At 38.2% G+C, this 13,936-nt stretch overlaps 1 protein-coding gene across 9 annotated transcripts in view; it reads right to left on the reverse strand.

Moving 5' to 3' along the window:
- Positions 1-429: 429 nt before the first annotated feature.
- PDE4D (phosphodiesterase 4D) overlaps positions 430-13,936 on the reverse strand; it is a 1,544,760-nt gene continuing 1,531,253 nt past the window's right edge. For all 9 annotated transcript variants that reach the window (XM_071208178.1, XM_071208182.1, XM_058309211.2 and 6 more), the window contains 4 exons: positions 7,471-7,625; positions 6,494-6,616; positions 5,867-6,049; positions 430-5,363 (listed from right to left, as the gene is read on the reverse strand). In XM_071208178.1, coding sequence (XP_071064279.1) covers positions 4,950-5,363; positions 5,867-6,049; positions 6,494-6,616; positions 7,471-7,625 — 875 coding nt within the window. In that variant the 3' untranslated portion in view covers positions 430-4,949. The remainder of the gene's footprint in view (positions 5,364-5,866; positions 6,050-6,493; positions 6,617-7,470; positions 7,626-13,936) is intronic.

A 13,936-nucleotide genomic window follows, 5' to 3' on the forward strand; every position in this document is an offset into this window, starting at 1 on the left:
GTTCCAGTGAACGCCTTTCTCCCCTCCAGACTTAGAAGTTCCCTGAAAACAGACTTGTATACCTTGCTTACTGTTGAATCCTTAGCACCTTGTAGTTTGCAGAGCAGGTATCCAACAAATGATGGTTGAATGTCTAAAAGTAACTTTCAATATTCCAAATACTCCTTTAACAGGGAGGCCCTCTTCCTAAAACTGTTTAGAAAACATTGTGCCTAATTTATTGGCCATCTAAATAATTTTGGAAATTTCCTCTATACTAAGGTTTATCAACATAATTTGGCTTCATGTGGTTATGAATATAAATACTAATCTATGATTTCACTATCCTTTCATCTCACTATAACAATGTTCCTTACTCTGAGAAACTTAATGCAGATTGTTCATTTTATATTGTAGTTCAATCGTATTTGTTTAAAAAAGAGTCATAAATAGGCAGAATCAACCCATGCTTTTATTTTCATTGCATATAAAAATTTCATATGAAGGTATTGATGTACAGTACTATCCCCATGGGCTGTAAGAGGCTAAGAAACCACTAAAAGAATCATCATTTGCAATGCTCACACGCAAGTTACCACTCTGAAAACATATCCAAAGAAATAAAAACAAAATCAGTAAGGATTTTTTTTTGTAATTATAGTGTCCCCTTTATACTGTTTAAAACAAAAGTAATCAAATTCCTTTGGGCCAGGGCTGCTAAAAATCTACAGTTTGTGTCAAAAAAATAAAATAAGAGGAGGTTCATTTTTCCTAGAAAAATAATCTCTCCTTTCACTGATAAAGTCATGTGTTCCAAGGGCTGGGCAGCAGTGAGAGGTGCTTTCCATATTGCCTACTAGGAATTTTTCTTAGCTTTCAGGAGCTGGCCATTACGTAAGGTTAAATTTTAAAATTCTAAAACTATGTGGTAGAAGTTTTACAGAAAGAGATTCTAGAGAATGGTGAATCCTTTATGCTCTGTGAATTGATATCATACAAAACCTGGTGTTATATGAATAGATTTACATACATATAAGGACATTTAGTTCTTAATGGAAGAAAAGGCCCAGGGTTAAAAAAAATTACCTACTCTGTACTAAATCTTCTCTTAATTTAACAGGATTCCGATAATTAAGTGACTAACAGACACATGTGATCTGTGGTTCTGGCTTCCAATTCATTTTCCTATGTGTGCTAGAGTTCAAAAAGACTTTTCATAATCACTGGATAAGAATGTATTTTCCCAGTACTGTTTGAAAATAAAGCATTCAAATGTAATTAACTGAAATAACTCCTAATCAATAGAAGGGGGAGGGCAATCATGATACACATAGTGCTGCTCCTTGGCAACAACTAGTTAAGAGCTTTTACCTCCAAAGGATTCTCAGGATCTTCCAAAGGTTGGTTGTGGTTCTGTAAAATCCAGCCATTGCCAGTAATCCAGTCAGTTCAAAATTCCATTGTAAGATGCCCAGCCCTAGCCCCACCATTACCTTACTTTCAAATGCAGCAAAACAGAAAAAAAGATTAGTTAAAGTTAAGGCACAGCCCTGGGACCAAAGACCTGCAGCTAGGTTTTCTGTTGTTTTTTTTGTTTTTAAATTTATATATCTTTATGTATTTTATAGCTTTCTTGAATCTTCCATAAACAAGCTCTAAGGTGACCAGACTATATTACAGGAGAAAAGAAAAATGTACAAGGAATATGTATACACACCATTCATTCTCTCACCAAGAGTTTCCAAATATATCAACACCATCCCATCGTGGGATGATGTTTTAATAAGAACTGATAATTTACAATTAACATTACAGTATGTACATTACAATAAATACATGGTTGTAAACAGACAAACAGGACTGTATTACAGGTAAGGTCATTTGGTGAGGAAAAAATGCATGGCACAAAAAATAAATAATGCATTCAAAAATTATAAAGCTTTCTATAAAATCCATTTCATTCAAGTTTTTTTTTCTTGCCTGCAATTTGTTCTATCTACATTATTTCCTTGTGAATTTTTACTGATGTAAAAGAAAACAAAATTAAAATAACATTATTGTGTTCAGTAACTTGCAAGCTGAAATGTACTGGTTTTAGGCAAACTTGGACATTTTTTTCCCCATACAGTACCCAGATATTGCATTTTCTTATGGCATTTTAGGAAATGTAAGCCACTTTGTAAAAGGATATTCTTTTTAAAGCAGTGTATAATTCTGAAGCACACATTGGGGAGAGAAAGAAGGAAAGACAGAGAAAAAGGAGGGCGAGGATAAGCAGATTATATAGTGCATTAGTCCCGGCTTCTTGAGTATTGTGTCTTTTCTGTAATTCAATTGTCCCTCTGTGGGTATCTTCACAATATAGTACTATTCAAAACCAACAAACTGGGGGGGGGGTAAACAACCCACCTCTTTATTAGTGTAATTATATAAACCCTTTCAAGTTTGGATTTGTGGCTATTGCTGCTTTAAAATGTTCTTTCAGTAAGATTCCAGGCACTCTGAGAGTGGGGGTGCAGTATAGATATCGTGACTTAGGGAGGAGAAGGGATGAGAATATTTTGGAAAAAGAAGTAAAACCTAGTCTTCTTGCCTTTCCATCATGAGGAAAGTCCTTTCTAAACCTTTATCAGGGGCAAATAAAATTAAAACAGAAACAAGTTCCTAAATGCTCTTGCGAAACCGCTTGGCCTAACATAATTCTTCATTTGAAAGATTGCTGCCTATTCATTTGGTTTTGCAGGGCAAGGAGTGTGGGAATCTGATAATTTGCTGATTCCTACTCTGTTCTATAAATGATCAGAGCTATAAAGATATAATTTTTCTACCAAAGGTTCTAAGTATTTGATGAAATTCAGGGGACTGAAATGGGGATTCTCTTCGGCTTGGGCTACTTGCCTGGCTGAAGGCTTAGTTATTAGCCCCAGAAATTCCCTTGAAAAATCCCATATATAAATGTTAGTCAGGCTTGCAATTTTTCTTAGTTTTATGTGTTTTCCATTTGGCCTTTAGTCTCTATTTCAATTATACCAATGAAAAAAAAATTACTTGGGCTCCAATAAGAAGGTAAACATTTTAGTAGCAGCTATAAAGGGAATAAAGTCCAAACTAAATGCCCGATTATGCCAACTGTTACCTACAGGTAAACATTGGGAATTAGTCTCGAAAACTGCAATACAGCTCCTGGTGCTGAAATTCACCTACAGAAATCTCTATTTTTCTATATAGGCAGTAATTTCTTACCTCATCCAATATTTCAAGGCAGCAATGCGTTACCAACCCTCTGATGCCAGTGGCATCCTCAACTTTTTCCCTCAGTGTGTTTAAAGAAGTAGTTCTCCTCTATAAGACATGCTTATAGATTGATGATAACTAATGAAATGGCCATCCATCAAGAAAGAATAGTTGCTGCACTGAAAACTACTTCTCAAGGACATTCCTTACACAATTCTTAATCCCATGTTAACATTACAGAAACAAAAGAGAAATTGTACTGGTGTTATCATATTCTATTCATATCCCTAAAAATTGCCTAGCTAGCTGTTAACTTTTCTCTGTAAATCAAGAGTAAAAGCTAGTCATTATATATGGCCCCCATGATAGAAATGAATACTAACTCTAACATGACTACTGTTTTGTTTTGTTTTTCCCCATCAATCAGAATGGTGGTGATATATTTGTTAAGACCCCATCTACTGAACACAGACACAGGTTCAAACACACTAAATTATAAAGCAGCAAGGAAATAAGTTTTTTCTTACTACAAGTGGATGTAAAAACAATAAAAATGAGCATGAAATGGGTGGGTTATCACAAAGACATGCACTTGTGAAATGAGGGTATATTGACACAGCAAAAAGTTATAAGACAGTAAGTAGGAAAATATCTAAAAAGACACTGATCATTTAAGCTACTGGGTATTTATATATCTCCCACTTGCTTCAGACAACACCAACTGATGATTTGTTTTTCCATGAGCGTTAAGACACAGACAAAACACACATCCAAGTACTACAGAACAAATGTTCATTTTGCATGCTGCAAAGAAAAATATGCTAATCTAGAGAGAGTGAAACAAAAAGACAAGATAAATGACCTACAAAAAAGGGTTTCCTGCAACATAAATTTGTTTTTTGTTTGAAAATATGGAAGTCATTGGTATATAAGACAATGAAGCACTACAAATCAGTGAATTGCTATGAACCATAAGGTGCAAGTAAAATTTGTAAAGTAAGATTTATCCAGTGTAGCAGATTCGTACTGAAACTTGCAAGTTCCTCCTTAGAAAAAAAATAACCAGTGGCAGATGAAGTTCTGAACATAGTTTTTTAAATATAATACCTCAATACATTTAATAATAAAAGTAAGCTCTACAAAAAAATCTGTTTTACATATCATACAAAATGTAGAGGTCAGTGCAGCTCATTGAACTACACTGTTCAGTCATGTATCAGGAAGACTTGAAATTAGAAAATTATGCAACTTCTGCGGCTCATCTTCCTCCTGGTAACAGACTCACGCTGTCCCCTGCTCCCGATGCATTTGTTGCATCGTCTACGAGTTCACTCTCTGTCTGTGTAATGCCTTCTTCTGAAAATATTACAAACAAAAAGAAAATAAACCCCAAATCATGTCAACTCCTGGGCTGCCTCATGAGCCATACTCCCTTGAAAACATTTTGGAGTAGTTGATTTTATCTGCTTTTTCAGCTCTACCAAGCTGCAATCTTGTTAAGATGCCGTCCACGAAGACGTCCCCCTTGCTCTGATGACACGGAGGTGAGAAAACTGGTTACAATATTCCTGAGCGCCAGACTGTGTCGTCAAGGTCAGTGCTGTTCAAGAAACATTCTGGCAGATGACAGTGAGGTGTGACCATGGTTGTGCCACATGACATGCACTTTGAAAACAATTTTCCTACTTTAAAAAAAAAAAAAAAGGCAGGGAGGGCACGTGAAAGTCTTTGCGCTGTTACGTGTCAGGAGAATGATCTTCTATTACACAGGCTTCAGGCTGGCTTTCCTCCTCCCCGACTGCTTCCTCCTCAACCTGTTCATCAAGGGGAATTTCGGTCGACTCTGAGTCTTGAGTACAGAGAGTCTTAGAGTCACTGCAGCTAGTGTCTTCTTCCACTTGACTGCCACTGTCCTTTTCTGTGTCTGACTCGCCATCTTCCTCTAAAGTTAGTTCAAACTGGAATTTCTCGGTTTGACCCTGCCGGCCCTCTTCTTGGTCATCGGGTGCAGGAGAGGGGCTCTGAGGAATTGTGCTCTGGTACCACTCACGATTGTCCTCCAAAGTGTCCAAAATGTCCTGGGCATCAGGATGTACAAGGTCCGCCCACGTCTCCCAGAGAGGATGAACAATATAGTCTATGAAGCCCACCTAGTTAAAACACAAAACAAAAACGAGTTTGAGTGAGAGATGGGACTAAGAAACAAGGGGAAAGGTGAACTAGATCCTGGCCTACAAATGTATCACTGAACAGAAGACTACTAACCCTATTTTGGGAAAATAGCCCCTGCTTTAGACAACAGACCAAATGAAAGTATTAAGATTAGCATCTAGAGAGTTCAAGAGTATATTTACAATGTAAAAAAATTTCCAGTTGTTTACATGGTATGGCATGAGACATGGCTTTTATTCTAGAAAAGCCAATTTCTGGATGAATCCAGATAAATGAAATAAGGCCATGTGTACTTGGTATATAACTTTGATATAAAATTATAAAAAGTTTATATCGAAGTCAACTAAATGAATAGAAGTTATAAGAATGAAAGAACTTTTGGGTCATAAACAATACAATACTCTGTGTTGTGGATGCAAGGTAACCAAATGTTAAAGTTTTAGTTTTATTCTCTCTGAAAGCTTTATGCTTAATGCAGTACCTGTGATTTTTCCACAGATGCATTGTGCTTGTCACACATGGGACTTATTTCCATGCCACGCTCTCTCTCTCGGTCTCCTTGGTGGAAAAACTCCTCCATTATCCGGTCTGTCCACTGGCGGTACAACTGGAGAGGCTTTGTTGGATTGCTCAGGTCTGCACAATGCACCATATTTTGAAGGACCTAAAATAGACAAATGCATTCTCTATACAGCACCTGCTCCTTGTTTCCCCCCAGAAATTCACATCAGATGACTGTGACACTTAAAAATACATGTAGTGTAAGATTTATTCCAAACAGCTCAACCATGATGTGTCTGTGTATGGTTCACACTTGTATTAATAGTCCCAAATTATGCCACTTCTACTGCATCTAGATCTCATAAGAGAAACTGTTTAGGGTTAGTTTGGTTCAATTCAGACCTGCTTAAGTGGTAGGTCTTGTGGGATGTTGGTTATGTTGTTTTTTTTTTTAATGTATGCAAATGAAAACACCGATTGGATTTTACCTACTTAATTCTCAAGAATGAGAATTTGGGTAAAAATTCTGCCTATAGTTACAAAATAAATATAAGGTGGGAGAAAGGAGAAACACACTATGCAAAGCTAAACTCAAATAAGGCTTTACCTGAATCCGATCAGAATAATTATCAAGAAGAAGAACCCCAGAACTTGTCACTTTCTTAGTTTCAACCATAGTTTTCAAATCAGCCAGTAGATTCATGTGTTTTGACATATCTGTTGCAAGTACCTTAAAAGACAAAGAGCATTTTAAGTTACATGTCCAAAGGAAAAAGTCAGAGTTTGCACATGAAAGGATTCAGAATTTTATAAGAAATGGAAAACGGTTATGTCATCTGATAAAGTGTGTAGGGATTCTTTTCCTAGAGTCTTCCCCTTTGCTGTCGAGTATTTTGGAAGCCCAGGTAAATGTGTGCAATATACAGAAAAATTAGGCACTGACAACCACTTTCATGGTCAAAAACATGATGCTGTCTCCATGAATAAGATATCACATGTTTGAAAGTTTTTGCCATTTATTGGATTAGAATTTGATTACTGGACTGTGATAGACTGAAACAAGGTTGATCACAGAATGCTTCTGAAACAAAAGATTTGATTCATTTTCTGCTCATCTGACAAAGAATCCCTGCCTTTGTATGTATAAAACTTAACAGAAAAAAGTTAATGAGAACCAGAGATTTTTCTGTGTCTTACAATCATTCTGAGTAATACACATAAATGTATTTGCATTGTCTACTGATGGAAAGAGGAGAAAAAAAGAAATGCATCCAAGCTATGGCCAGTGCCCTCTGCTTTTGTTAGTCATTTTTCTCTGCCTGCCACCTGACCAGAGGAGCTCAGAAAATAAAACCTGAATGATGAGGGCAAGTTATGATTATTCTTGACTCCAAACTGTCAAAAGAGGAAAGCCTGTCACAGAGCATCACTGCCAGCAGCAAGGACTGCTTGCTCGAATGTAAAGGGCCACAATAGATTCTGCAATATAATTCCTTTTACATAAAAGGAATTTATTTAAAAAAAAAAAAAAAGAAAAAAGAAAAACTTGCATCACAGTTCTTTTATATTTCATCAGCTACTTACGATGTCAATGACCATTTTCCTTAATGACTGCCTTTGCTTTTTGTTCAAATTCTGGAAAATATCACAGTTTTCTTCCTGAAGTAACTTAAATCCCACAGCCAAATGATGGTTCTCCAAGACAGAGGAATCATTGTACATCAAGGCAAGTTCGGAGTCTGAAAGAAAGGAAAGAGGCAGAAGATCAGTAAAGCTGTATATTGTATCTTATTCTCCAAATTCTGAGATACTCTGGGTTTAGGATGTAATTCCCACTAAACATCTCTACTGCCCACCACAATTACATGACAATGTACAGCAGAAAATATACTGGATAATGTAGCAGCAGAAAGAGCACTGGAATCTTGGAATAGAATTCTAACGCTACTAGAATGCGACAAATCACTTCACTCTGGTGGCCTCAGCTTCCGATTTTCTAAAGTGAAGAAGAGTTGGACCAGATCTTTAAGCTCTACTCCAGATCTACCAGATGTAGCTTAGTAAGCCCAGCGAATATGATATTATTCTGAATATCTATAATATGTCTGTAGCATAAGGTGTTGTATCCCTGCTAACTGTGCATGACCTAACCTACATTTCACGGAATGTAAGGATCACGGGATGATAGGAGCCTGTACTCAGGGTGCAAGAACAGTTTGGGAAAACAAGTAACAGTAGATTTGTTCATGTTGCTCTTATTTTCTTCCACTGTAAGAAAAGTCTAAGCTCTATTCATTTTTTTCTACTTCCTTTCCAACTAGACAGGCATCCCCCCTTCCTGCCTGCACGCCCCTGGCTTCTCACACAGTCTCGTGCATAGCTGCCTACATAACAACGTGGCACAGAATCATGCCACTGTCCAGGTCCTGTGTATCTTAAGTGAGAGATCCTGCCTCTCTTTCCTAAGTCCTGTAAATAGCAGACTCGGATCTATACAGTAGTTTTAAAAAAAAAAGATTGGTGCTTTATTCTGTTTCCACTTAAGTCACTGTAAAAACTAAAAGCATATATATTTGATCTTTTTTCTGACCAATGCATACAAAATATATTTGGAAATATATATTTTCCAAAAAAGAAATATTAAGTACTCAGTAACTATTTTAAAGGAGCTAGGTAGAAGAGGAAAGGCTCAAGACATATTTTGACTTGAAATCCTATAATCTTATCAGTATATAGAAGTAGGAATGTATACTTCTAAATTTTAATTCCCAAACTACAGGAACAGATGTCTAGCATACCAGGGAGTATGTATAATATTGTCTATTTTGGGGTAAAGCAATAGTGCTTATTTTTAAAAAGGCGGTATCAAGTCTTTTTAAATAGTCTCTAAGAGTCGCTAACTATGAACTGTTACCTAACTATGTATGGTTACGCACATAGAAACCAAAATTTAAAACTATGCAGGGTTGTTTCCATAGTAGAGTCATATTAAATTAACATGCACTGAGAGGAAAGCATGCTTTTACACTGGAAAAATGTCTAATTAATCTATTAGTGTTCTTTTAAGGGAGTAACTATGCATCAGGGGTGTTAAGAGGAATTGACTTGACCTTTCAAAAATGCTGCTGAGTTTATATGCCCCATAAGGAAAGTTGGAAGAAAGGAAAGCTATTGAGCCTGCAGAATAAAAAACAAGATGAGGAGCTGCTACTTCAGGGAAGAGTGAGATCAGGTATGGAAATTGTAACAGAAGAGTCAGAGTTCTACTGAACATAAGGTAAGGACAGCCTTTCATGTTGGGGAGGAATGACCAAGGGTACCAGTTAGGCCTGCCTTGGGAAGTAATTAGCTTTTGAACATTTGAGATGCCTAATGTCTTTATTTTAAACAGCTTTGTTGAGATATAATTCATATAACCATGTTCTTCACCCACTTAAAGCATGTAATTCAATGGTTTTTCGTATACTCACAGGTATGTGAGACCATCACCAGTCCATTTTAGAACATTTTCATCACTGCCAGGAAACCCATATCCTTAAAGTTTCACACACCCCTCCCCTTACCTGACCACCCCATCTGAATCCCTGTGCCCAGCTGTAAATAACCACTAATATCTTTCTTCTGGAGTTTCATATGAATGGAAACATGGAGTATGTGGTCTTTGTGACTGGATTCCTTCAGTTAGTATAATGGTTTTCAAGGTTCACTCCTGATGTAGCATGTATCAGCATTTAATTTTATATGGCTGAATAATATTCCATTGTACAGATATATCACACTTGGTTTATTTGTCAATGAACATTTTGGTTGTTTCCACCTTTTTGCTATTAAGATTGATGCTACTAGGGAAGCGGACTTGGCCCAGTGGTTAGGGCGTCCGCCTACCACATGGAAGGTCTGCAGTTCAAACCCCGGGCCCCCTTGGCCTGTGTGAAGCTGGCCCACACACAGTAAGGAGAGCCGCCCAGCACAAAAGAAAGTTCAGCCTGCCCGGGAATGGCACCACACATGTGGAGAGCTGACACAACAAGATGACGCAACAAAAAGTAACACAGATTCCAGTGCCGCTGACAACAACAGAAGCAGACGAAGAAGAACACACAGCAAATAGAGAACAGAGAACAGACAACTGAGGGGGGTGGGAGAAGGGGAGAAGAAAAATAAAAAGATTGATGCTACTATAAACATTTGTGTTCAAGTTTCTATGTGGGGAAGCAGACATGGCTCAACTGATGGAGTGTCCGTCTACCATATGGAGGGTCCAGGGTTCGATCCCCAGGCCCTCCTGACCTGTACGGTGAGCTGGCCCACATGCAGTGCTGCCACGTGAAGCAGAGGTGCACCTGCATGGGGATGCCCTACACGCGAGGAGTGCATCCCATAAGGAGAGCTGCCTCGCATGAAAAAAGCACAGCCTGCCCAGGAGTGTCACTGCACACATGGAGAGCTGATGCAGCAAGATGACGCAACAAAAGAGACACAGTTTCCCAGTGCTGCCGGATAATGCAAGCAGACGCAGAAGAACACACGGCAAATGGACAGAGAGAGCTGACAACAGGGTAGGGGGAAGGGGTGAGAAATTAAAAAAAATTTTTAATTAAAAAAAAAAAAGTTTCTATGTGGACCTTTGTTTTTATGAGTTGCCTAACATTTATGAAGAATCTAAGGTGGTCAGAAAGGCCACAAAGGATTTCTTTCAGCATTGGTGAAGAAGAGACTGATGGGGCCTCTTTAGCATCTTCAACTCTGAGGCCATAAAAGGAAGGTGATGGTTTTTAAATGAATGTTAGAATTTAAATTTGAGAACATGGAGTAAAAATCTAAAGGGGATGGTAAGATTCATCAGTTCCTGAGTATATTTCTCCCCAAAATGCTAATTCAGTACTTTTAGGTAGATTCCCTGAAAGTTCATGAATAACTGGAAAGTTTCCTTAATACTTTGCTATCAGGTACAGCACAGAGAAGGACAGAGGCTATCTTATTTAACATGTTTGTTGAAAACGCTCCCATTTTCAAGGTGCAGTACAAAAGTCACCTCTTCCATGAAGCCTTCCTTGATCACCACAGACCAGAGACAGGACTGTTCATTTTCCCCTATAAACTCCTATACCACTTATTTGACATTTATCACATTTTCTATCTTATTTGTAATATCTTTTAATAAGCCTTAATAATCCCTTGCAAAATACTCCCAACCCCACTTTTAAAGATTTAGGACCCTATACAAAATTAAAAGTTACTAATTTAGTATGCTTAGTTGTCTAGTTTTTTTTTTTGACATTTCAATTCTTCCTAAATTTCAAGACAAAAAAAGGAATATAATTACAACATTTAGAGGATTTAGATGCTGAGCCTTGTCCTAAGTGGTTAATTGGATTATCTAATTAAATCCTGCTCTCTTTAGGAAAATTCTATTGTTTACATTTAACAAATGAAGAAAACAAGCCTTAGAGAATGTAAGTAACTATCTCAAGGTCACACAGCTGGTAAATGCCCAGGCCAATATTTGAATCCACGCTGTCTCCAGAGTTCTCACTTTATACTGTCTTTAATTCAGATCTTTAAATTAGAGACTTAATATAGAGCAGGGACCACTACAAGTGAACCAGGAACTGAGAACCACAATCCAATTCACTGCGTGGCACAAGTAACTGTAAGTGTTTGCTATTTTATTGAGTGATAATAAATACCTTATAAACCCAAAACTATCATTTTATTAAATACAGTTCAATTATATGTTACAGATATATTAAGAATTATAAATTAAGCTCAGCATATGCTAATAACGAGGGCAGGAAGCCTACCTTCATTTTTGTGCCCCTCTCTTCTGAATTCTTATGGCCCTGGAAGATAACTGAGAACAAATAATGCATCTGTATTAAACCATTCTCCTTTTTAGGTATAAACCCAGGAAGGCAAAAACCTGTTTTTTCCTGACCTGACAGAACCTAGAGCTGGCCAAGGATGTGGGGAAAGCCATGTCCCTGTTCTGTTAGGGGAAATGTAAATTGCTAGAAGCTTTCTGAAGGGCCAATTACGAAAATACATATCAAAATGTAAAATAAGGAGTTTAAGATCATCACACAAGTTCGAAGCAACATAAGCAGAAGAAACTGGACCTTTACATCTATTAACAGGGGATGTGTCAATTCAATTATTTGTTAAGAGGGAACAATGTCTAAAATAGAATACTGAATAAACAAAAAAGTCATAAGAAAACATCTAAAGTGTAATTTTTTACGTAGTTAAAACTGTATGGTTATATCAATGTGCTTAGAGAAAAGTCTGGAATGATGGTCACCACAAGTTCACAGATACTTACTCTGAGGATTATCATATAGTTTTTCTTTTCTTAGTTCTTCACATTTTACAATGAACATACTATATATTTTAGTCAAGCTTTTATAAAAGTGTAATGTAAGGCAAACAAATCCCAAATTTGCCACTCAGGGGGTGTCCCCCATGTAGGGGAGCCCCACACACAAGGAGTGTGCCCCGTAAGGAGAGCCGCCCAGCACAAAAGGAAGTACAGCCTGCCCAGGAATGGCGCCACACACATGGAGAGCTGACACAGCAAGATGACGCAACAAAAGTGCCGCTGACAACAACAGAAGCGGACAAAGAAGATGCAGCAAATAGACACGGAGAACAGACAACTGGGGTAGGGGGGAAGGGGACAGAAATAAATAAATAAAAATCTTTTTTAAAAAAACCTATAAAACAGGGAAATTCCACTTCTGCTTATCTGCTTTATAAAGGGCACTTTTAGGCATAAATTAAATATATAGTCATTCCATCAGTGTTTGAGGTAAAACAACTGTAAGTTTAGGATTCAAACATATCTGGTTTTGAAGTTAGCACTGACTCTTTTGACCTTTTCTATACAGTGAGAGCAATCTTTACCAAACGTGGGTGAGGATCAGATGAAATGTAATGCTTCCAAAATTTCCTTCATGAATTGCCATTGAATAGCTTGAGAAACACCATTGTGACTGATTTAAAATCTATATCCCCCAACGGCTCAGAGCGAAGAAAACAAGACTGGGCCTACCTTTGATGGTAAGAATGTCCATGTGGTAGAACAGTCAGTATCAAAAGACTGGTGCTAGAGGAGAGCGGATGTCGCTCAAGTGGTTGAATGCCTGCCTCCCATATACAAGGTCCTGGGTTCATTCCCAGTACCTCCTTAAAAAAATTGGTGCTAGAGCAATTAAGATTGGAGCTGATACTGAAGTTTGTGTACAACGATAGCGTTAACTTTCTACTCATCTTTTAATTGTGGGAGGTCATGTGTACTATTAAACAGTGAGGAACTGTCTGAATCAACTATTCCAAAACTCTGGTGTCCAGGAGACACTGGAAGACTGAGAGAAGAGGCTGGTAAATTAAGGTAAGTACCATAAATTGCTTTCTCTGTGCGGTGGTTACTGGTGCCCACGACCCACTCTCATGGCAGGTAGCAGTGGGGTCTGGCTGTGGCATAGTTTGCTGGTGCCACAAAAGGACATAAAAATCCACTTCCTCCAGGCTGATAGCTGATATGGCTTTTGATTAGTAACTTCAGATTGCTGGGGGCTCAGCTCTGAGGGTGGCCATTGTTCCAACCCCCCCTGGAAAAGGGGGCCGGGAAGAGGGAGTGACAGTGTGCTTCCTCTGAGCTGCAGAGGACAGGTGAAGACCTGCATTTGCTGGGCAGGTCAAGAAAGCACATATTTGGGGACCTGTAGAAGAAGCTCCTTCCTGCCCACTCCCTCACCTCCTCTAGAGGGCAGCTGGAAGCTGGCCAGTGCTCCAGCCGGGAAAGACTTTGGAAACTCCTCTCTGGCATCCCTCCCCTCCCAAAATTTGCTGTCCATGCAAAAACACCTAGAGACAACAAAATAAGAAAGAAACAACAAAATAAGAAAAACTGAGAAGCCAGCCAGGTGCAAAGCTGGCCTGCTGTAAGTCCAGCAGAGGACCACCTAAGAGAAAGGAATGATCTATTTCCTGGGAAGTTGATGGGGCACTCAGACTCCTAGAATCAGGGAACTCCTAAGCCACAAGCAGG

Source organism: Dasypus novemcinctus, chromosome 2, assembly GCF_030445035.2.
Source record: "Dasypus novemcinctus isolate mDasNov1 chromosome 2, mDasNov1.1.hap2, whole genome shotgun sequence".
NCBI lineage: Eukaryota > Metazoa > Chordata > Mammalia > Cingulata > Dasypodidae > Dasypus > Dasypus novemcinctus.